General features: G+C 37.6%; 1 protein-coding gene across 4 annotated transcripts in view; it reads right to left on the bottom strand.

Moving 5' to 3' along the window:
* The window catches only part of SP4 (Sp4 transcription factor), a 72,977-nt gene that overhangs the window by 24,692 nt on the left and 21,866 nt on the right, over nucleotides 1-26,419 (bottom strand). For 3 of the 4 annotated variants that reach the window (XR_014297235.1, XM_082662493.1, XM_082662494.1), the window contains exons 4-5: nucleotides 9,208-9,436; nucleotides 599-798 (exon numbers count right to left, since the gene is read on the bottom strand). Coding sequence is in view for 3 of the 4 variants with exons in the window: in XM_082662493.1 (XP_082518619.1) it covers nucleotides 599-798; nucleotides 9,208-9,436 (429 nt within the window). In the remaining variant the exon portion in view is untranslated. The remainder of the gene's footprint in view (nucleotides 1-598; nucleotides 799-9,207; nucleotides 9,437-26,419) is intronic. The other variant, XM_082662495.1, reaches the window with a different exon arrangement.

Below are 26,419 nucleotides of genomic sequence, written 5' to 3'. Positions count from 1 at the left end.
ACATATATCCATGAAGAAAATATGTAAGAGTATTAAAACTACACTAAAAATTTACACTTGAAATTCATGGTAGCTGTTGTCTTTGAGAGGTAGGAGGACAAAGATGATGTTAACTTTATAATGATTTGTTTTGTTAAAAAATAACAGATAATACAGCATGTTAACAGCTGTCAATTCTGAGTGAGAGTTAAGGTAGGTGTTTGTTATACTTTTCTTGATACTTCAGTCAATTTGCTGGATTGAACAAAAACTAATCAAGGTCACCAACAAGATGATAATTCAACTCTCTTCTCATCAACTTAAATACTGACAAAAAGTAATATGTGAGTTCAACATGCTAAGAATGCAAGATAAGCAAATGGAATAAATTCCAAGTCATGTAATTATGCTGATAAAGCTTACGAAAAGTAGAATAAAATATATCTCAGAAATGAGGTAAAGAATTTTGATCTTAAACATCTTTCATATAATCACTAAAATGAATTTTCTCTCTTTAATTTCCATATTTCCCAATTTGATAGCTAACTATCACTATAATTTTCATCTAAGCACTGAGAAAAGAAATAATAAGTACAAGTCCTAAAATAAATCAACTAACCTGTATGGGTTCTTCTATGTCTCTGAAGCTCATCACTCCTTGTAAATCTTTTGCCACAGAACATCCAGTTGCATATAAAAGGTCTTTCTCCAGTATGCCAGCGAAGATGTGCTCGTAGGTGAGATGTTTTGCCATAAACTTTTCCACATCCTTCAATATGACAGATATGTTGTTTCTTTTTTCCTGGTTCATTACTGCCTCTACAAAAACAAAAACAAAAACCAAACATTAATTACACTCCCAAACACCAAGCTTATAATTCAGGAAAAGTAAAAGGGAATCAAGGTAATTCAATGATGCTTTTCTAAATGAGTTTTTAAAATCATGATGCCACAACTGTAGTTAAAAATCAGAAAAAAACAGCACTGTGTAGTAAAACTCAAAAGTGGTATGAAAACATTAATTTTAGAGAATGTATGTTCTGCCATGGAATTCACATGTTCGTTTCCTAGTACGTTCCTCCCCTGGGAAAAAAATCTCTTTAAACTTTTCAAGACACTTGAAAACTCTCCTCTAAAATACCAAAGAATGGTAATCCTCATTTAAAAGTGTAACGTTCAGAGTTTCGCTTCCAGCAAAAGCAGCACGAAGAGCTCCCTGGACCTACTCCCCAGTGAAACCAGTGCAAATGATAACAAAAAAAGCAAATAACATTTACAATCTCTGGAAATGGCCTTATGAGTATACAGCAAATAAAGAAACATTTATTCATGAAAATCAAATAGAACTTGGTAAGAAGAATGAGAGTCTGCTGTATTTGAACCAATACTCACTCTGTGTCTCCCTCCTCCTTCCACCTCCCCTGACACAGAAACACTACAGACTTGTGCAATCAACAACAGGGTTCCCTCTTCTCCCACCCTTCTAGTTGCTCGGTTATCTCCCCAAGAAAGGCAGGACATCAGCATTTCTCAATCTACCCGCAGCTACCTGTTACTGAGGCTAAGTTTCAGGTGAGTGTGGCTGACAGATGGGGAACAACCTTCTTCCACCCAATCCCAACCCCTGAGACACAGGCTCAACCTTGGATAAGGCATGATGAAAACACTGGGGTCCAGATGACCCTTGACCCAGCTCATTTGTAGTTCATAAATCAGAGGTTCCAAGACTGGAGTGACCAGCCAATAAAACTTGAGGCTACTGCTGACCTCCTGCCCCCACGTACTCAGCTCCTAGAGCACAGAATGCATAGGGAGAAATGTGTCACTGTCCCAACCCCCAGTTCAAGAGCCATGACACAGAGATTTTGGCCAGAGGGAGAGTATACCATAAAACAGAAGGCTCCAAATCTCTTCCCAAGAAATTGACTTCATTTGCAACAAAGTGTGGAGAGGTTTGAGCCTAAGGATGATCTTAAAGACAGTGGAGATTGTTGCAAAAGGCAACTGGGAGGAGACTAATAGATTCACTGGAGACATAAGCTAAACTATAGACTGACAGGTTGCCAGAAAGAACTGAGGAAAGAGGTAGCCGGTAGGAGTCCTACAGGATCAGAATAAATCTCAAGCACAGACCTAAGTTCTGCCTTTTAAAACTCTGATTGGATCAGGCTGTGGAGCAATATCTGCTTCAGGGTATTACTGAAAACAACAGAGCAATCAGCTGGCAATTAGTGGAGCTTAACAGCTGGGTGTGGTCAGAGAAAGAACCAAAAATATCCCTACCAAAACCACTGTCATCCCAGGGTCACTAAGGAGCAACACGCTTCATACTGGAGAGGGGCAGGGGAGTGGGGGCAGGGATTTTCATTAAAATAATCCAGCTCCTCACCAAACAAACAAGCAAAACAGTAACAAGCCAGAGGTGGGAGAAGGACAGAAGGCAGTACTAGGAGTTGCTACAATATACTATTTCTCTAGTTTCCAACAAAAAATTATGAGACGTGCAAAAACCAGAAACAAAGAAGGAAAAAACGACCTATACACTAGAGAAAAAGCAGGCAAGAGAAACTGCCTGTGAGAGCAAACAAATTTAACAAGACTTCAAAGCAGCCATTATGAATACGTTCAAAGAACTAAAGGACATGATGATTAAAGAAGTAAAGCAAGGTATAATGACATCACATCAAACAGAGAATATCAATAAAGAGCTAGAAATGATTTTTTAAAGAACCAATTGGAAACTCTTGAGATAAAAGGTACAACTGAAATGAAAAATTCACAAGAGGGACTCAAGAGAAGGAAGAAATAGTGAAACTGAAGACAGTTCAATAGAGATTATGCAACCCAAAAAGCAAACAAGAAACAGAAGAAGAATAAACAGAATGTCAGAGAAATGTGGAACACCAACATATGAATGAGAATACCAGGAGGAGAGGAGACGAGAGGGAAAAGGGGAGTGGGGGATGAAGCAGAAAAAATATTCAAAGAAATAACAGCTGAAAACTTATGAAAAACATTAACCTACACTTTCAGGAAGCTCAACAAACTCCAAATACGATAAATGTAGAGATCTACAAATAGACACTTTACACTAAAAATCCTGAAACCCAAAGACAAGGACAAAATCTTGAAAACAGCAAGAAACATGACTCATCACTTGCAGGGAAAGCCCAGTAGGATTAAAGGCTGACTTCTCAGTAGAAACATATTCAAGTACTCAAAAACAAAACAAAAACCAACAAAAAAAAACAAAAAAACGCTCACAAAAAAACCTCAAACAAGAATCCTATATCCAGGAGAGCTATCTTTCAAAAATGAAGGTGAAATAAAGATATTCCCAGATAAACAAAAACTAAGAGAATGTGTTGCTAGTAGACTTGCTTTGCAAGAAATACTAAAGGAAGTTCTTTAAGCTGAAAGCAAGTGAAACCAGCAAGTAATTCAAATATATATAAAGAAACAAAAGCGCACTAGCAAAGGCAATTACGTAATTATAAAGGACAGTGTAAGTGCATATTTCTTCTCACCTAATTTAAAAAGCAATTTTGGGCTTCCCTGGTGGCACAGTGGTTAAGGATCCACCTGCCAATGCAGGGGACATGGGTTCGATCCCTGGTCTGGGAAGACCCCACATGCCACAGAGCAACTAAGCCCATGTGCCACAACTACTGAGTTTGCGCTCTAGGGCCCACGAGCCACAACTACTGAGTCTGCGTGCCACAACTACTGAAGTCCACATGCCTAGAGCCCGTGCTCTGCAACAAGAGAAGCCACTGCAATGAGAAGCCCGTGCACCACCACAAAGAGTAGCCCCCGCCTGCCGCAACCAGGAAAAGCCCATATGCAGCAACAAAGACCCAAAGCAGCCAAAAATGTGGTTTAATAAAAAAATAAAAAGCAATTTTATAAAACAATATGTATAAAATGTATTGTCAAGACTGTAACATTAGAGAAATGCAACATATGTAACATATCTGCCAATAACAGCACAAAGGAGGTGGCTGGGAGCAAAGCCATAAGGAAATGACCCCAAATAGGAACTCAAATTCATGGGAATAAATAAAGAGAACCAGAAATGATAAAGTTAACAGAGCAAATTTAAAAGACATAAATTTATAAAAATAATAATTATAACAACGTATTGTGGGGTTTGTAACCCTTATGTATTTAACAGTAATACCATAAAAAGAAGCACAAGGGAACAGACCTATATAGGAGTAACATTTCTATAACTCACTGGAATTAAGTTACCGTAAATCTTAAACTGATTATGATAAATTAATATATTGTAAGGCCTAGAGCAAGCACTAGAGAAATAAGCACAGTGAAAACATCATTAATGAAATTATAATGCTATATTACAAACTAAAATATTAATTTAATTCAAAAGAAAGCAGTAAGGGAGGGATAAGGGAGCAAAAAAAGACATGAGACATAGAAAACAAAAGGTAAAAATGGCAGACATAAATTCATTATACTGATAATAACATCAAATGTAAATGGATTATATAAACTAATAAAAAGGTAGGTTTTGTCAGATTAGATTCAAAACAAGACCCAACTATGTACCATCTATAGCTGACACACTTTACATTTAAAGACACAAAAATACAAAGATATTGGAAAGTAAAAAGATGGAAAATGGTATCATGCAAACAACCACAAGAAAGCTGGAGTGGCTATACTAATACCAGGCAAAATAAACATTAAAACAAAAGATGTTATTAGAAATAAAGAGAGAAATTTGATAAGGATAAATGGGTCAATCCATCAGGAAACATACATGCATTTAAACAAGCGTAAAAAGAGAGTGCCAAAACAGAAGTAAAAACTGACAGAAATGAAGGGGGAAATAGACAATTCAATGATAATAGTTGGAGATTTCAATACACTATCTTCAGTGATTTTCCACAAAACAACTAGGTAGAAGATCAACAAGGAAGCAGAAGACTTGAATAACACTGTAAATAAACAAGACCTAACAGACATACACAGAACACTCCAGCAACAACAGCATTCTTCTCAAGAGCGCATGGAATGTTCTCCAGGACAGATCATATACTAGGCTGTGAAACAAATCTCAGTAAATTTAAAAGGACAGAAATAACAAAGTTTTCTGACCACAGTGGAAGAAAACTAGAAATCATTTATAGGAGGAAACTGGGAAATTCACAAATACCTAGCAATTAAACAATATACTCCTAAATAACCAATGGGTCAAAGAAGAAATCAAAAGGGAAATTGTAAAAGACTTTGAGATGAAGGAAAACGAAAACACAACATACCAAAACTTAGGGGATACATATAAAGTAACGCTTAGAGGGAAACTTACAGCTGTAAATATCTATATTTAAAAATATCCTACCTCAAACCTGTCAGAATGGCTAGTATCCAAAAGAGAACAAGTAACAAACGTTGGCAAGGATATGGAGAAAAGGAAGCCCTCATGCACTGTTGCTGGGAATGTAAATTGGTACAACCGCTACACCAAACAGTATGGATACTCCTCAAAAAATTAAAAATAGAACTAATATAAGACCCAGGAATTCCACTCCTGGGTATTTATCCAAAGAAAGTGAAAACACTAATTAGAAAAGATACATGCACCCTTATGTTCACTTCATCGTTATTCTCAATAGTCAAGATATGGAAGCCACCTAAATGCCCATCAATACATGAATGGATAAAGAAGATGTGGGGTGTGTGTGTGTGTGTGTGTGTGTGTGTGTGTGTATACACACACACACACATAATAGAAAATTACTCAGCCACAAAAAAAGAATGAAATCTTGCCATTTTTGACAACGCAGATGGACCTAGAGAATATTATGCTAAGTGAAACAAGTCAGACAGAGAAAGACAAATACTGAATGATTTTACTTATATGTGGAATCTAAACAACAAAATAAATGAACAAACATAACAAAACAGAAATAGAGTTATAGATACAGAGAACAAACAGGTGGTTGTCAGAGAAGAGGGGTGTGGAGGGAGGAAAAAAAATAGGTGAGGGAGATTGAGAGGTACAAACTGTCAGTTAAAAAATAAATGAGTCAAGGAGATGAAATGTACAGCGTGGGGAATAGGGTCAATAACTATGTAATAATTTTGTACAGTGGTAATATCATAACTAGACTTACTGTGATCATTGTGAAATGTATAGAAATAGTGATTCACTATATTGTGTAACAGGAACTAACAGAGTTATAGGTCAGTTACACCTCAAAAACAAACAAACAACTCACAGAAAAAGAAATCAGATTGGTGGTTACCAGAGGAGGGGAAATGGATGAAGGCAGTCAGAAGATACAAACTTCCAGTTCTAAGGTAAATAAATACTAGGAATGTAATTTACAACATGATAAATATAAGTAACACTGCTGTATGTTATATATGAAAATTGTTGAGAGCTAAATCCTAAGAGTCCTCATCACAAGGAAAAATGTTTTTTCTATTTCTCTAATTTTGTAGCTACACAAGATGACAGATGTTCATTAAACTTATTATGATAATCATTTCATGATGTATTAAGTCATATTATTATGCTGTACACTTTAAACTTATACAGTGCTGTACGTCAATTATATCTCAATATAACTGGAAGGAAATAAAGATCTTAAATAATGTAAACTTCCATCTTAAGACAGTAAAACAGAGCAAATTAAATCCAAAATAAAGCAAGCAGAAGAAAGACAATAATAAAGAATAGAGCAGAAACTAATGAATTAGAGAATACAAAAACAATAGAGAAAAATCAATGGAACCAAAGGCTGATTAAAGGTCAACAAAACCAACAAGCCATTAGGGAGACTAACAAAAAAAAAAGAAGACTCAAATTACTAGAATCAGAAATGAAAAAGGGGATATCACTACCAACCTTACAGAAATAAAAAGGATTATAAAGAAATACCAAGAACAATTGTATACCAATTACTTAAAAAACTATAAGATGAACAAATTCTTAGAAAGATACAAAGTACCAAAGCTGACTCAAGAACAAGACAGAACTCAGAACAAGTAACAGGGTTGAATTAGTAGTCAAAAAAATACACAAAGGAAAAGCCCAGTGAGCTTCACAGGTTCACAAAACATTTTAAAAATTAATACCAGTTCTTCACAAACGTTCAAAAAATGAAACTGGAGAGAAGACTTCCCAACTCATTCTACAAGGCCAGTAATAACTTTGCCCAAACCAAAGGCATTATAAGAGAACAAGAGACCAATATCTCTCATGAACATGGATGCAAAAATTCTCAACACAATAGTAAAAATCCAAATCCATCAACATATAAAAAAAATTACATAGCATGACCAAGTTGTATTTATCCCATGAATGCAAAAGTACTTTAACATTTAACAATCAATTAATGTAATATACCATATTGACAGAATAAAAAACAAAACTACATGACCATCTCAACAGATGAAGAAAAGCATCTGACACAATCAAAAACCCTTTCATGTTGGGTGAGTTGGAAGACTCATACTCCCCAATGTCAGAAGTTACCACAAAGCCAAAGTCATCAGGACAGTGTGGTATTGGCATAGAAACAGACATACAGATCAATGAAACAGAATTGAAGAGTCTAGAAATAAACCTATCTGTCTATGATCAACTGATTTTTGACAAGGGTGCCAAAACCATCCAAAGAATGGGGAAGGGACAGTCTTTCAACAAATGGTATTGGATGAATCCTAATCTCACAAAAATTAACCCCCAAATTGATCAAAGACCTAAATGTAAGAACAAAAACTATAAACCTCTTATAAGAAAAGTGGGAATCTTTGTGACCTCAGATTGGGCAATGGATTCTTAGGTATGACACCAAAAGCAGAAGCACCCAAAGAAAAGACTGGACTTCACAATTAAAAACGTTTGTGCTCCAAAGGACACTATCAAGAAAGTGAAAAGACAACTCAGAGACCGGGAAGAAATATTTCAAATCATAAATCTGATAAGGGACCTGTATCTAGAATATATGAAGAACTATTATAATTCAATAATAAAAAGACAACTAATCTAATTAAAATAGGCATAAGATCTTAATAGACAATTGTCTAAAGAAGACACACAGGGACTTCCCTGGTGGCACAGTGGTTAAGAATCCACCTGCCAATGCAGGGGACATGGATTCGATCGCTGGTCTGGGAAGATCCACATGCTGCAGAGCAACTAAGCCCGTGAGCTACAACTACTGAGCCTGCATGCCACAACTACTGAAGCCCACGTGCCTAGACCCTGTGCTCCACAACAAGAGAAGCCACCGCAATGAGAAGCCCGTGCACCACAACAAAGAGTAGCCCCCACTTGTCACAACTAGAGAAAGCCCATGCACAGCAACAAACACCCAACGCAGCCAAAAATAAATAAATTAATTTTAAAAAAAAGAGATACACAAATGGCCAACAGTAAGCACACGAAAACATACTTTATATCATTAGTCATCAGGGAAATGCAAATCAAAACCAAAAACTTGTATTGTAGCAGCGTAATAGCCAACAGGTGGAAAAAGTTCCAAATGTCCAAAACCTGATGAATGGATAAGTAAAATATTGTATATCCATACAATGGAATATTATTTTGTTCATTAAAAAGAATGAAGAACTGACACATGCTATAATATGGATCAACTTTGAAAACATGCTAAGTGAATGAAACCAGTCACAAAACCCACATATTTTGTGATTCCATTTATATGAATGTCTAGAACAGGCAAATCTATACACAGAAATTAGTTTAGTGGTTGCCTAGAGCTGGGAGGGAAGAGGGAGTGATAACTAAATAATACAGGATTTGTTTTCAGGGGAACAAAAAAGTTCTAAAATTGACTGTGGTGATGGATGTACAACTCTGTGAATATATTAAAAACCACTGAAATGTACAGTTTAAATGAGTGAATTACATGGTATGTAAGTTTTACATCGATAAAGTTGTTTTAAAATTTTACATAAATAAATGAAGAAAGAAAACCATAAAAGAAAGTATACGGTACATGGTAGAGGACCACTGAAATCCCATTCCCAGAATAGCTCAATCTAATCCCCTTCATAACAATATTGTATCTCAACTCTTGGGCTATAAAGCTAGTGATGTTCTAATGATCGAAGTACTCAGCCAATGGCTTGATTTTAACTAATACCCTACGTGCCTTGATTACATGTAATTGTTCATTACATGTTAGCTATTATACTAGTCTCCACTGAGTTGGGTGGCAATAGAGCATTTACCTTCCTTCTCCTTCCCTACAATTAGGACAGGAACAGGCAACTCTTCGAAGCCTCTTGCCAGGCTGCACCTCTTGATCAGAAGCCTGCTGGCCTTGCTGCAAATGCACTTGTGTGAGTTGGTCAGGACTAACAGCACCTATAGTTGCATTAGCAATTCCTCCAACTGCTACGGTTACAGGAGCTATTGTAGCTTGTTGGACTTTCACTCCATCTTGTCCTTGCTGCTGACCTAAAAATGAGAGGGGAAAAGAGTATTACAATGTTTTCTATTCCTAAAAAAAGGATTTAGAAAATTTCCATATGGACACTTTAAAGCTACCATATTTGTTCTAACAGATTATCTGTGTAAAGTACAAAAGCAAAGGGGTTAATTTAAGTTTTATACTATGCCAATCCTCCTAAAATATAATATTCTAACCTTAGCAGCTCAGGCTTCCTCTATATCTGGCTGGTGGGACTATACATAAATTTTAACCCCCTTGTGGCTTAATTTCTCCATCTGTAAAATGAAGATTAATAATCCTTGCTACCTTACTACCTCACTGAAGTGCTGTGACGATTCATGAGACATTCTTTGAGATCCTCAGATGAAAGATGTTATATAAATAAAAAGCATTATTATGACCATTTCCACAGTAAGCAACATCTCATTCACTCCATAAAAATACAGGAATAAAAAGTAACTAAACAAAGGATTAAGTATAATGGACATTTCTCATTCCTAAACACTTTAAATTAAGCAAACATCTCTTTACTGATGAGTCTTTTTTTTTTATTTTACACATTGAGTTAAGCAGTTTTTTTAAAAATGCAAAACCATGCATGATTATTACATACTGTCACTAAAATCACAGAACAGACATTTAGGATATTATTACTTCATTCACTCATGTTATATAGCTTAGTTTTCACCTCTCAGGTCAGTACACATACCAACTTGGCTATGTTGGCTTAGGGAAAAATATGATAAGCAATATATAATATGACAAAATTTACATGGCTTAAGTTGATCCTGAGTGTATATGAGTATGCCTTATAATTATACTTTCTCTCAACATAGTTCTACTTTCTCAGGTGTGGGAATAGCAAGTATGTGAAGGGGCAGAAAACACCCATTTATGAAGGAATGCTCCCACCTCAGAGTTGATGTAAGAATTAAATACGTTAATTTTTACAAACCCCTTACCACCACCAGCGCCTAGCAAAGAATTGTTCATTACATGTTAGCTATCATTATTACTAGTCTCCACTGAGTTGAGTGGCAATACAAGAATAAAATATGGTTGCAGAAACAAACATGTGAGTACTGCATATAAAATAAAAGGGTTTATTTTAAAGCTGCATATGTAGTACTTTAAACATGCGAAGCAACCAAGAAAAGACAATAAAAATTAGCAAGTGAGAAAATAGCACACATTTTCAAAACAAAATTAAACCTTTGACTCTGCCAGCCAAAGTCAATCTCACCCTCCTCTGTGTAGTCACAGCAATCTGAAACCTTTGGTAGTACCAATAACTTTAACACAAATAAAATATATGTGGAGCTTCCCTGGTGGCGCAGTGGTTAAGGATCCGTCTGCCAATGCAGGGGACATGGGTTCGAGCCCTGGTCCGGGAAGATCCCACATGCCGCAGAGCAACTAAGCCCGTGCGCCACAACTACTGAGTCTGCGCTCTAGAGCCCATGAACCACAAAGACTGAGCCTGTGTGCCTGGAGCCTGTGTTCCACAAGAGAAGCCACCACAATGAGAAGCCCGCACACAGCAAGGTAGAGTGGCCCACGCTCGCCGCAACTAGAGAAGAGCCTGCGCGCAGCAACGAAGACCCAACACAGCCAAAAATTAATAATAAAAAAAAATATGTGTTCTGTCACTGCTTTAGTAGAGACACATATTTTAGTTCTTCTAGTAAAGTTTAAATTTTCATTCACCTTTGCATTAACAAGGTGTGATAGGTAAAGAAATGAAAAGTAAAGTGAGAAGTTGTGAGTTCACGTCCCATTCAGTGACTGTACACTTGGAGATCCTCACTTTCCTCACCTCTAATAATACTGACCTCCCTAAAATTCCTGTCCCTCACCTACTTTGAAGAGTTGTTTATGAAGATCAAATTGATTTTCTAATGGGTAAAGGCTTTGTAAACTGTAAAGCAATATGTAAAGTATAATTATTATGCCTCAATGCAGCTTTCGGGCACACATAAGTTCTACATACTCAGTAAAACCAGATTCCTTAAGGATGACCTTGGCTAAGCAAACTATGCAAACTACTTATGCATCTAGAAGCACAGTGATACACATACTCCCTATTTACTGGGGGGAAAAAAGCATTTTTGGAAATGGGAGTTCTAGCCAAACCAGCACTAAACACTATACAAAGTCTTTATAGATTGGTCCCTATGGAGATGCAGGTATTTCAGGTTGGCAAGTATTCTTTATGTCCCCTGAAGTCATGAGATATTTCTGGCCGTAATTTTTCCAGCTACTGTTTATACAACAGTTGGTCATTCCTTTCAGGTTGCAATGATATTTATTTAAGATGCCCTTCATTATGTCAAAGAACTGCTAGAGATCCATGATCACTGGCTGATCATACCATTTCAACAGACTCTCAAGCCTCCCTATGAACGTTTATTTGTTGAATGCCTAAACAACTTGAGGAGTTATTTCAAGGAATAATACTAAGCAAACCATATTTGAATTTAAATATTTAAGCCTGACAACTCTCTTGACTTCTTAACCTAGATGTCCCAGACACTTCAACAACAGCTCAATACTACTTTTCTTTCATTTCTGTGACCGATCAAGAACAAGCCACCGAACTCCTTACTAAGGCCTCTAAGGCCCTGCTCAAGTTTAACTCCACCCACCTCTCAGACCTCATCTTTTATTAGTCTCTCCCTTGCTCGCTCTACTCCTAACACACTTGCCTTTTCCTCTGGTCCTCAAACAAATCAGGCTCATTCCCTGCTTAGGGCCTTTGCACACACTCTCTAGTCTGGGCGAGGATGCCTTTGCACCCAGATCTCTGCACAGCTGACTCGTTAGTAACAGTCTGATCTCAGTTCAAATCCTCCTCTTTAGAAATGCCATTGCTGACCACATCATCATAGTTCCCCTTAGTCCATTTCTGTATGATCACCAAGTTTTGTCTTACTTGCCTTAAATTATCTTGTCCTTTTATTTTTTTCTGTCTTCGCCTCACTTCTGAATGTTCAGTGCCATGGTAACAGAGATCCTGCCTGTTATGTTCACTGATGTATCTCCAGATGTGGAACAGAGCCCAAACAACAGAGCCACTCAATAACATAAGCTTAATAAAGGAAAATTTAAAAGAAAAACACATTTTAATGCTGTTTTGATCATATCACTTCTGTGCTCAATAACTTTCATTCATTCCCCATTGACCAAAGTCTGGCATTCAAAGGACTTCCACCACAGGGACTCAGCTCCTGGCTCACAGATTTCCTCCTAAAGGCCAAATCCAATGTGCATTTTCTCAATGCACACAAGTAAGACTGCACTGTTGCATGTGACACCATTGACTACTCTGTCCTTAAAACTTGACTGTTGGAGCTAACTCCCTACAATCTCAGAAACTCTTCCTCTCTGTTAGCTTTCCCTATCAGCATTTAAACCTAAACTGACGTCATGTTCTTAAAAGATTTACCTACACTGGTTGCCTTTACTCCTCATTTCTTTCTTTCTTTCTTTCTTTCTATCTATCTATCTATCTATCTATCTATCTATCTATCTATCTATCGGCGGCGTTGGGTCTTCGTGCTGCGCATGGGCTTTCTCTAGTTGTGGAGAGCAGGGGCTACTCTTCGTTGCGGTGCTCAGCCTTCTCAGAGCACAGGCTCAGTAGTTGTGGCGCACGGGCTTAGCTGCTCCGCAGCGTGTGGGATCTTTCCCATATCAGGGATCAAACCCGTGTCCCCTGCATTGGCAAGTGGATTCTTAACCACTGCGCCACCAGGGAAGTCCTTCCCATTCTCTCTTTAAACTACTGAAATTAGGTGTCCAACTCATCATTCTGCTAAAATGATGACAGAACGAATGATTTCTCTGATGGTAAACCCAAACATACTCTTCCCTTTGATCTTATTTCACCTCTGGAGCACCTGGAGCTGCTAATCCCACCCTCTTCTTGAAATGCTCTCCTTCTTGGGCTTCTCACTACTCACCACTGCTGTTCCTTCCACTTCTCTAGCCACCCCCACATAGTTCCAACTTCTCATTCTAACTTGCTCCTTGGTTTATTCCCACACTTTCATAACTTTTACTACTATGTGTAAGCTGTATCTCCCAAATCTGTACCTTATGCTCAAACACCTCTCATGAGTGTCAGACTCTTCTTGTCATCTGCCAGGGAACATTTCCACACAGATTTTTCACAGGGAATCTGTCTAGGAATCAGACAGGTTATCCCACAAAAACGGTACTCCTACCGAGCTACCATTTTCTCTTGCTTGATTACTACAATAGCCTCCTAACTGGTCTCCCCGCTACCACTGTCCTCTATAAGTTCATTCTTAACGTTGTTTCCAGAAGAATCATATTTGCAGAACTATTATACAATAAGAATATCCTGGGGCTTCCCTGGTGACTCAGTGGTTAAGAATCCACCTGCCAGTGCAGGGGACACTGGTTCGAGCCCTGGCCCAGGAAGATCCCACACGCTGTGGAGCAACTAAGCCCGTGTGCCACCACTACTGAGCCTGCGCTCTAGAGCCCACATGCTGCAACTACTGAAGCCCAAGGGCCTAGAGCCTGTGCTCCACAACAAGAGAAGCCACCACAATGAGAAGCCCATGCACCATAACAAAGAGTAGACCCCGCTCACTGCAACTAGAGAAAGACCGCGTGCAGCAACGAAGACCCAACGCAGACAAAAATAAATAAATAAATAAATTTAAAGTGTATATTGGGAAAAAAAAAGAATATTCTGTAATAGATAAAAAGAATGAAAGAAATCTTTATGCACTAACCTAAATAAACCTCTAAAATATATGGCTGAATGAAACAAAGTTACTGATGTTTACGTTATGATACATACTACAGACACTATATATTTCCTACAATGATTTTCACACTAACACATAAATTGAAAAAAGTCTGAAAGGATATGTAACAAACTGATTAACAGTGCTTACTTCTAAAAGGGGGACTGAGATTGAAGTGTAGTCAGCAGGAGTGTTAGCTGCACTTTTTTTAAAACAAGGAAAATGTTTCCATGTATTACTAGCATATTAAAGATTAATTTTAAAAGGAAAAAACCTGCTGGTAACTAACAGACCCAATATGGAACTTTATTATTGCTTTTATCTGCATTTATCTGATTCCTAATAGAACTGAACATGTTCTTCAAATATGTGTTGGCCATCTGAATACCTTTTCTGAATTGTGTGTTGAAATCCTTTGCCATTTATCTACTATGGCTTAGATCATTTCTTTTGTGTAGCTCTATTTATTAAGGACACTTTGTCTTGTTTAAAATATTTTCTATGATGTATAAGCTTTACCCACATATATTAAAACCAAAGGAAATATGGCTTGGTCAAGCCCTGCAAAGTCAGCTATAAATGACATTTTAAAAACTCTGATGCCTTCACAACATTTAAATACAATGGGAACACAAGGGGAGAAGTAGAAATAATAAAAGATGAAGATACAACCTTATTGTCCATTTCCTTTGACTGATTTGATCCTCTTAGCATTTCACACCAACCCTTTGAGGGAAGTAGGACAGTTAATATTTTTGTTTTATAAATAAGAGAATATAATCCAACTGGTCCTTATTTATTCTTATGGAAAAAAACGTGACTTACAAGATTTGAACGACAGGTAACATTACTGTGTACGTAAAACAGGCCTATACATTTGAAAAATAAAAGAAACCCCAACTATCTATCAGTAAAAAAATTAACCCAACTACCAATTCACTGAAAATGATCTATTTAATAATAGTGATGCACAGGTTCAAAATACTATTTTAAGTACATGTTTCATAATTGTGTTTTTTACACATAGTCTAGGATATAAGGTTATCTACTAGATTTGAACAGGAAAAACAAAAACTGTTGACTTCCATAATATAAAACTTGCTGTGGAGGGCTAGAGGGACTTCTTACTCTTGTGAAAACATTAAAATGATTCTTAAATCAGCCTATTTTGGTTTATTTATTTCCTCTACAGATTTAACTGGGAGTCTGTCTATACAAAGGCCTCTGAAGGAAAGAATATATGCCTCCTTACTTTGATGCAAATAATTTTCAATAACTATACTCTGAAATAGGATTTGGTTGCCTTATAATCTAACTTAAAACAGACAAGAAGGCTGTGTATTCCTAAACATAATAAGATAACCAGGTATGTCTAGGGTTGGGGGGCAGGGGGAGTAGGAAGAAGAAATGGGAAGTGACTGCTAATGTCCCTGGGGTTTCTTTATGAGGTTATGAAAATGTCCTAAAATTATATCATGGTGATGAATACACAATTCTGTGAATACACTAAAAGCCACTGAATGTAAACTTTAGATGGTTGTATCATATGGTATATGAATCACACCTCAATAAAGCTGTTCAAAAAAAAAAAGTTAACTAAAAATTCTACTCTTGTTGGCTGTAAGTCTCTTTAAACTAGTGATTCTCACCTGCAGGTATTTTTGTCTTCCAGGGGATATTTGGCAATATCTAGAGACGTTTTTGGTTTTCACAACTTGGAAGGTATTACTGGTATTTAGTGGACAGAGGCCAGGGATGCTCTTAAACATCTTACAGTGTACAGGACAGGCCCTCAAAACAAAGAATTATTTGGTCTAAAATGTCAGTAGTGCTGAGGTTAAGAAGCCCTACTTAAACTGAGCTTCCATAACTCAACTAATGTTCATGGCCCTCATTTATTCATTATAAACAACCAGAACCAAAATAAAATGTATGAAAAATTAAAACATGGTACATTTATATGCCTAGAAAAACGATAAACTATACGCAGCTCCATTAAAAAAAAAAAAAAGCAACTACATGACTGAATTAAAGCCCTTACAAAGAGAGTAATATACATTTGGGAACAGACTTTGACAGATATGACTTGGATAGATTCCATAGTACAGTGGTAGTAAAAAGAATAATACCTTGAGTTTGAAATTATGCTTATTCCAAAATACTTCTTTACCTATTGAAGAGCTGTCAACTCTGTGTTTTTCTACAGATGAACTATAACCTGAGAACATTAAGAAATAACTGAGTCTTCTCTGCACTTCTTAAGTGAAGGTGAACTATATATTAGCAAATGATTTCCATGACCTATCATGGGTCATGTACAAGTTGTAAACCTATACTGAGTCCCTGAGTAGGTACAACAGACAGTTTAGCAATACCTATAGATTAAACAGAGCTTTGAAGTCAGGCAGATCTGTCTTTGAGTTCTAAATCTCTGTAGTTTCTTCCTTTGAGTGGCAGGAATTAACTGAGATAACGCATGTAATACACTTAGCACAATGTCTGGAGTACAATAAACACTCAATGTTAACTCCAATACATCTGAAATTGCATAACTGGTTAAGTACAAATACTTAATAACAGCCGTTCAGATTTCTATAAGTCTTAGATCTTTGCATAAGAACTTAGTGTACAAGTGAGATTTATTCATTCGACAAACATTTCCTGAGTACCTGCTACATGCTTAACACTGCTGGAGAAATAAAGATAAATAGAGTCTGACTTGAAATTCGAACGTGTGGGGAAGACAAGTTTAAACAAATAATTATAATATGTGCTACAACAAAAACATACATAAGATGCCTAAGTAGTACAGAGGAAGATGATTTACTGGAAAGGAGAAACAATGAAGGTTTCCTGGAGGAGATAAAACCACTGCCAGGTAGAAAGAATAAAGGTAAACAGGAAGGCAATGGGAATGGGTATATTTACAGGCATAACTCTGAGACAGCATATTGCTGGAGATTACAGTTCCAGGAAACGAGGGGCTTAAAGGTAGTGCTGGAGGGCTAGATCAGGAAGGTCCTTATTCAATTTCTTAAACAAGTGACTTTCTGGGGTAGGGGTGTGAGGGGTGGATCCTTGTTAAAATATCATGGCCACCCCTCCCTTCCCCAACCAGAGAATAGCTGCCATATAATAGTCACCTACATTTACTGAATTTATTAAATGGCCAGAATACATAATCAACTACTTTATCCTTTATCACCTAATGCCCTCTCTGAAGGCTCTGAGAGGTTATGTAAATTTCCCAAGGTTATACAGCTGCTATCAAGTACAGCTGCTATCAAGTTACAAAGCCAGGGTGTGAACCTTGTTCAGCCTGAATCCAGAGCCCTGCACTCTTTTCCAGGTGGCTATGGTATCTCCTTGGGAACCAGGGATATAATTTGGGCTTTGGAGGCAATAGAGAGTTATCAATGTCTTAAACAGAAAATTAATGGATTCAAGGTCACATTTTAGATACAACATTGCCAAACAATCAAGTGAATGGAGTGTGGAAGTTCTATTCATAATTTTCAAATAAGACCTGTAGAAGACCCATCATTATATCCTCCATATTACATTATGGACATGACTTTATCAGTGTTCTAACATGATCTTTACACAGATTAGATAGGAAAGCTGCCTAAACCAGCCCTATGCATCAATTTAAGATTTTGCTTTTCATTACCATCTATTGAAAAAAACAAAACTCCACACACAACCAGGTCAAGCTTGGTTTACAAGCTATGCATCTCTTAAAATGGGTCAGAAATTCAACAACACCTAATAAGAGACTAGGCTGTATTTCAAGAGCAGGTATCTCAGAGGTATACCTAAGTAAAACCTGCCAACCAATTTTCATGCTTGAAGGTGTTGCTCTTTTGAACCTCCTTGAACTAGGAAGGAAAGGCAACTCCAATCACTTAGGATCTGCTATTGATGAGGCATGGCAGGTGGTAATTAAGCTTTTTCACTCTCATTTTAAGTCCTAAAGTGGTTGCCATTATTCATGAAGAGCAGATGTCGACCATGAAGAGCAGATTTGGGCAACGTTTTAAAAATGAACCCTAAACTTCACTAATCTGATACCTGAATTCAAGAAAGTGAAAGGAAGAACTACCTTTTTTTACAGAATGAATACACTTAGAAGGGACATCTAAACAGAATTAAGAAGCAAGCAGTGAGAATGCTGATTGTAAGAAAACAAACACTAGTAATCTCCAAAGTTTCTTTACTATATAACCCTACCAGTAAAAATATCTTAACTTCGTAACCCAAAATATTTCTTTAGGGCTTCCCTGGTGGCACAGTGGTTAAGAATCCTCCTGCCAATGCAGTGGACACGGGTTCGAGCCCTGGTGCGGGAAGATCCCACATGGCGTGGAGCAACTAAGGCCATGCGCCACACTGCTGAGCTTGCGCTCCAGAGCCCGCGAGCCACAACTGCTGAAGTCTGGGAGCCTAGAGCCCGTGCTTTTCAACAGGGGAGGCCACTGCAGTGAGAAGCCCGCGCACCACAGCGAAGAGTGGTCCCTGCTCACCACAACTAGAGAAAGCCCACGCGCAGCAACAAAGACTCAACACAGCCAAAAAAAATTTTTTTAATTAAAAAAAAAGCATTAATAACTTGAAAAGTCTGCAACTGGAAACCTATGAAGGCTCTGACGAAGAGAAAAGGAGTACATAATCAAATCTGGGTTTTAGGAAAACTCTGGAATGTCAAGTATGTGACAGCAAAGCTAGAGACAGAGAAGCCAGTTAAGAAGAAGCTATTTTACCTTCCAGATGATGAGTCCCTGAAAAAGAACACTGACAATAGAAAGGAAGAACTCAATAAAAGAAAAATAATTATAATAACAAAAAATGGTTGCTAGCCCTAGTGAAAACTTTTCTGTGCTCTAAGCACTGTGCAAAAGATTTTACATATATTATTCCACTAAAGTAACACTATTATTGCCATTTTACAGATGAGGACACTAATATCTAGAAAAACACTTAACTGAGATTTAAGTGGTAAAACCAAGACTTGAATCAAGGTCTGTCTAATTCCAAGGTTCAGGCACAGAACCACAGACTCTGGCTAAAATCACTGCTAATCCCAAAACTTCTGAACTTCATCCTCATCCTCACCTTGCTCTCTAGTTATCTGACTGCAAACACACTCTCAATTCAGCAACCTCTTCTGGCTTCATCTGGCATCTTTTGCTAATAGTCCCTTGCCTCTTTGAACTTCTGCCATATCCAGTGGTAATTCCCCTCAGAAAACAAATTGATTTCGTCTTCTAATACTGCCTCAGAAAACATATTTCTTCTCTCTCTCCAGTCCTTCCCTCTCCACTAGTTCTATATTCCTATTGAACCAATCTCCTTGAAATCGGATTAGCCCCCTCCCATCCAAGTCCATATTATGCAACCTAAAATGAAAATTTGACCATGATATTCCACTTCTTAAGGTTCCCCAAGGGCTCCTCATAGCTTTCAGGATACCTTTTCAATTCTTATCATGACAAGGGAAGAATCTCCATGACCTGGCCCTTGCCACCACAACTAGAGCATATAAACTCTTGGTCTGAACACATGAAACTATCTGTGGTTCCCTGATCACATCATGACATGACTCTGACCTTTTGCCTGGAATATCCTTTCTCTGCCAATCTGGCTAATTTCTTGCCATCCTATCTGAGCTATCCTGTATCACCTCCTTAAGAATCCTTCCTCACAAATTCCCTCATTTGATTACACAGTATTGTATCCTCAGGGGACTGGTTCCAGGACGCTCTGTGTTTAACCAAAACCTGCTCAAGTTCCATAGTCAGCCCTCCATATCCACAGGTTCCGCATCCATGGATTCAACCAACCACTGAAGTGTTTACCTGTCCTTTGTCTATGTTCTGCAGTTGGTTGAATCCACAGATGTGGAACATGCAAATATGGAGGGCGGGGCCAACTATGCACTTTTATGTCCCCACAGAAGCCAGTTACTTCTATTTAAAGCATTATCACACTACATCATAGCTAATCTGATTTCTAACCAACCGCCCACATCCCTGCTCCACTTACATATTTACGTACTCTTTAATGCCTTCTTTAGCATTGTGGTCTCCATACCTAGCATAGTACTTAGCAACTAATAGGACTGCAATAAATTTTTACCAAATGAATGAACATAATCAATCCTAAGAAGCCTTTCTCTACTAGCCCCCAATATAGTGTCCTCTTCCTGTTTTAATCAAACTTATCCAAAGTGTATCCTACACTTGCTAGGTCATATTTTCACCACTCATTCATCCATTTAAATGCTTTCACAGTTTTGCTGCAACATTCCCTAAGCTGCACAACATAGTACTATCCTATAGAACTTTCTGCAATAATGAAGAAATTCTGTATCAGGGCTCTCCAATATGGCAGCCTCTAGCCACATGTGGCTATTAGCTATCGAAATGCAGTCCAACTGAGAAAATAAGTTTTTAATTTTAATTAGTTTTACCTTAAATAGTCACATGTGGCTTGTGGCTTTCATATTGAACAGCACAGTTCTCGGATCTCATCAAGTTTCAAACACAAAATTCAACGAACTTTTCTCAACACTCACTCTCCAAGTCATCTTTTCAATGTTTAACACTCTGAGATTCCTCTTAGTTGTCGACATACAACCCTGTCCTCCTCCTATCTCCCTGACTGCTCTCACTTCTCTAGACTCAACCCTTCCTTTGTCCCCAGAAGACTGAGTGTAACCCTAAGGCTAGTTGTCACTCTACTGCACTTCAAACTCAAAACTGTCTCCCTCATCAATTTCACATACTGCCATAATTTCAACTACCAGCTCTATGTAGAAGACTTCCAAATCTGGAACGTCAACTCTGATCCCTCTTCTCAGATACAATCTCCAAATACAAACTGGACATCTCCAAAGAAATGTTTTACTATTAACTCAAACTTTAAAAATATCAAAATTCAGGTTCATCACTTTGCTTTTCTCAATGTCGTTTCTTTTAACAGTGCAATCATTCTCATGGCCACCTGGGCTCAAACTCTTAAGGATTACCTTTACCTTATTCTTTCCTCTCTATAGTCACGCATCAAATCCTGTCAATTGTTTTCTTAAAGTCTCTTGAGTCACACTTTACACCCAAGTTCTGATTTCCCATCACTGATATCTGAGCTAACTCTACGGTCCCAAAATTGGCTTTCCTGTTTCTCCTATGTCTGCTAGACAATAAAACTAAAATACCACTTCATAAATGAAACTTCCCTTCCTCTATCCCTCCAAAAATTAACACATTCACACACTCCTTCAGTGACGTGTGCCCTGTCTTTGGTCTGACACTCTCAGTCTATAACCAAACTTCTACCAATCTTGCCAACTGCATCTTCTACCATTTCCCTCAAAGTCTCCACTTTGATTACACAGTACTGTATCCACAGGGGACTGGTTCTAACTAAAAGGATCTACCAATTCTTTCTTAAATATGTAAAGCACATTACAGCTTCCTCTCTTTTGTACCTGTTGTTTCTTTGGCCAATAATGCGTTCCTTCTTACTTCATGCTTTTTGGGGGGGCTTCCCCTTCCTTCAAGAATCAGTTCAAGCCTCCTAGGCATCATAAAGCCTTTCATTTCTATCCTGGCTCTCAGTGGCATCTTCCTGCTTTTAATTTCAATATAACTACCTTTTATCATTCAGCTTGCTTTTACTATATTATTTCTATGTACTGTCTTTAATTTTAATGATATTCTGTCTCCTCATAGAACAGAACCTTTTTGAAGGCCGGGACTATGTCTTATACCATCTTTATGTCCTAGGAATTTAGCTCTGTGCCTACACTTAGTAGGAACTTAAGGACTAATCACAAAAAAGATACATAGTTGAGAGGTTACAAGTAATAAGAAAAAGAGCATATCAGCAACCAGGGACACTAACAACTCAATGACAGGAAATAATAGGGGTAAAAGCAGTCTGACATGACAGCAGAGAATTGGCAAAGGCAATCATGGAATCAGGAAATAGTGTACTGGTATATGAAAACAGCAAAATCTTTTAACAATGATCATCAAATGACGGGATTTTTCTCTTTTATAGGCAGTTCACCCAAACAAGCAGTGCTCAAAATAAACAGGTAAAATATAAGGTTTCTGTTTTAATTATCTTTCTTTCCCCCCACAATGGTATTTATTTTAATGAAATCTGATACATCAAGGCAAGCTAGCTTGTGTAGTTTGGTATGAGGATTCCTAAAACATCAGAATGATAGTCTTAATTGCATAGAAGTTTACAGCTGATCTGTCCAGCCCTGGAAACACAGAAGTGGCCCTCACTGCTACCAGGGTACAGTATGCCCTGTCAGTTCTTAGGCTCACAGCTTAAAATAGTTGTGCAGTTCAGGGCCAAGGGAGGCTGAGCCAACACTGTTAGGTTGTCACAGATCAGTCTAACCCCATAGATGGCTATTTTAAGATTCATCTCTAAACAGCAAACTGAGCAACCAGGAAAGACTAGCTTTCTACTTCCAAGTGTACATGAACCAGGCACAGATTTTCTCTAAAACCATAGAGGGAATCATTCTAACCATGTAAGAACCATCCTACATCCCCTACCATGCAATCCAGACCCATCTTCAGTTGTGGGGAATTCAGTTCTAGTCACCTCTTTTCAGTTCCAATTAAGATGAGTATGAGCACATCTTTGGGGGTGGGGGGGAGAATTTTTAGAATTATATTGACTTTCTTGAACAGAAATAACATTTGGCATATTTTGGGGGGGGTTAGAACATAGACAAAGAAAAGGTTCTATTCACTTACATAAATTCACAGATTAATTTAAAATCTCATTTTCAGAAATAAAGCTTAGAAGACAGAACTGTTTGTGCATTTGATGGAAGAGACTAACTTAAATAATTTAAAGATGTGTGCAGACAAGGAAATGAATGAACTCCACTGTAAAATTATAATCAAAGCCTCATTCTTAACAAATGATCTCTACATTTCCTCTTAAATAGTTCTAAGAACTCCTAAGTTTAACTATTTTGTCCTTTTAATTTCTTCATCACAATAAAGCACCAAAAGACCATGAATGAATTACAATACACCTGTATTAATATTTTATTTCATTAATTACTCACAGCTAAGGTATCTCAAGATTATTTCTACATACATACATTTAACCATGATATATAGCAATAGCTGGGAAATGAATCATATAAAGTAAAAGAACTAATTTAAAAAAATACAGTGGATCACATTCATATCCCTATCCCCTTTGTCACATTAGGGAGTTTAATTATTTTCTATTTCTATTTTGCTGTCCCTCGGAAAAATTCAATGTGCTTTATCAGCTTGGGCAGATGATGATCTATTCATTATCAAGGAAGACTCTTGCCTGCTTACCCTTGATGATTTTGAAAAGGAAAGGAACATGCAAGTGTTATTTCTCAACCTACTAAATCCTGTATAAACTTAGAGAATAGCCTGAAAATAAAATAAAACTACATTTAGTTATATTTCTTACAAACCCTAACAACTTACTAACTTAAGTTCAAAGGCCACCAGTAGACCTGTGTCACATAAAAATTTTAGTTTTAATTAGTAAACAAAGAATTACGAATGATTTTATTTTATTTTTTGTTTTTGTTTTTGTTTTTGCGGTACGCGGGCCTCTCACTGTTGTGGACTCTCCCGTTGTGGAGCACAGGCTCCGGACGCGCAGGCTCAGCGGCCATGGCTCACGGGCCCAGCCGCTCCGCGGCATGTGGGATCTTCCCAGACCGGGGCATGAACCCGTGTCCCCCGCATCGGCAGGCGGACTCTCAACCACTGCACCACCAGGGAAGCCCACAAATGATTTTAAAATCCTAAAACAACAAGGTGTAAAATTTGGCCAGATTTACAGTATCTAAACTATGGCTGTCCAATGAGTATCTAACATTCAGTACAAAAAGGAACTACAATGCTAAAACACAAGAAAAGGGCTTCCCTGGTGGTACAGTGGTTAAGAATCCGCCTGCCAATGCAGGGGACACAGGTTCGAGCCCTGGTCCGGGAAGATTCCACATGCCACGGAGAAACTAAACTGAAGCCCATGTGACTAGAGCCCACGCTCTGCAACAAGAGAAGCCACCGCAATAAGCCTACGCACCACAACGAAGAGTAGCCCCTGCTCTCCGCAACCAGAGAAAATCCTGCGTGCAGCAATGAAGACCCAATGCAGCCAAAAATAAATTAAATAAATAAAAATTAAAAAAAAAAAAAAACACAAGAAAAAATTGTTTAATGTAACTTTTATTAGCAGTTATAATACACAAACTCAATATAGAACTAATATGTCACTAAATAAAATCAGAAGATTTTATAGTAATATAAAATATAGAGATTTTGGGTTTCCCTGGTGGCGCAGTGGTTGAGAGTCCACCTGCCAATGCAGGGGACATGGGTTCGTGCCCGGTCCGGGAAGATCCCACATGCCGCGGAGCGGCTGGGCCCGTGAGCCATGGCCACTGAGCCTGCGCGTCCGGAGCCTCTGCTCCGCAATGGAAGAGGCCACAACAGTGAGAGGCCTGCGTACCGCAAAAAAAAGAAAAAAAATAGAGATTTCCAAGCTACCATGGGATTAATAAGATGATTATATCTTATTCAATTAACAAAAAAGGCAAAGCATTCTGAAAGGTGAAATCCAAAGTTTCTGTATGCTTATTATTAGTACAGTTAAAATGAATATCAGTCCTTAAAATAACTGACAATTTTTGAAAAATGACCACATACTATGGAAAATGGAATCAAGTATTTTAAATACAAATTTTTTTTCAATAGAGCTGCATCTCCTGAGTCATATATTTATTAAGCGCCAACTATATGCAAGGCACTGTCTCTGCAGACTGGAGGAAGCCAAGATAATCAGGCTACTATTAGAAAAAGCAGAGCAGACCATTACCCACCTCCCATTTATAGCTGTTCATTTTCAACTACAAAAGCTGATTGCTTTTGTAATAAGAGTGTCTCTGGGCCTCTAGCAGACCAGGTATAAGAGCTGGCAGATGGGAAATCTGGCAGGAAGTAGCCAGATTTATTCTATGATCAAAAAACTTAGTTTCTCTTATTTATTTATGATCAAAAAACTTAATTTCTCTTATTTAGAAAATTAGAGGATCCCTGGTGAGCAACTGACATGCAATTCTAGAATAATCCGAAAGGTAGTTAATATATAAAAGATTTTCAAGGGTAGAGATTTAAATCCTCCCTCAATAAATTATGCCGTATTTAATTACTTACATTATTAAGAATGTATTTCTTTAGTTTAACCTAAATTTCTCCTTCCAATGTAATTATATCACATTTTATTCAGTTTTCTGAGGAAATGGAGAACTATCACTAGTATCTGTGTGGAGGACCAATTTAAAGCCAACTGTTCTTTCTAATCCTTAAGATGCTACCAGAAAACTACTAGAGCTCATCGATGAATCTGGTAAGGTTGCAGGATACAAAATTAATACACAGAAATCTCTTGCATTTCTTTACAATAACAATGAAAGATCAGAAAGAGAAATTAAGGAAACAATCCCATCTACCACTGCATCAAAAAGAATAAAATCCTAGGAGTAAACCTACCTAAAGAGGCAAAAGACCTGTACTCTGAAAAATATAAGACACTGATGAAAGAAATCAATGATGACACAAACAGATAAAGATATACCATGTTCTTGGATTGGAAGAATCAATATTGTCAAAGTGACTACACTACCACAGGCAATCTACAGATTCAATGCAATCCTTAACAAATTACCAGTGGCATTTTTCACAGAACTAGAACAAAAAAATTCAGAATTTGTATGGAAACAAAGAAGACCCCAAATAGCAAAAGCAATCCTGAGAAAGAAAAACAGAGCTGAAGGAATCGCACTTCCTGACTTCAGACTATACTACAAAGCTACAGTAATCAAGGCAGTATGGTATTGGCACAAAAACAGAAATATAGATCAATGGCACAGGATAGAAAGCCCAGAAATAAACCCATGCACCTATGGTCAATTAATCTACGACAAAGGAGGCAAGAATATACAACGGAGAAAAGACGGTCTCTTCAGTAAGCGGTGCTGGGAAAACTGGACAGCTACATGGAAAACAAAGGCAGAACACTCTCTGACATAAACTGCAGCACTATCTTTTGGGATCCACCTCCTAATGAAAATAAAAACAAAAATAAACAAATGGAACCTAATTAAACTTAAAAGCTTTT

Source organism: Grampus griseus (genome assembly GCF_964374135.1).
Source record: "Grampus griseus genome assembly, chromosome: 9".
Taxonomy (NCBI): Eukaryota; Metazoa; Chordata; class Mammalia; order Artiodactyla; family Delphinidae; genus Grampus; species Grampus griseus.
Note: the sequence above shows the minus strand (reverse complement) of the source record. Positions and strands in the feature narration are given on the sequence as shown.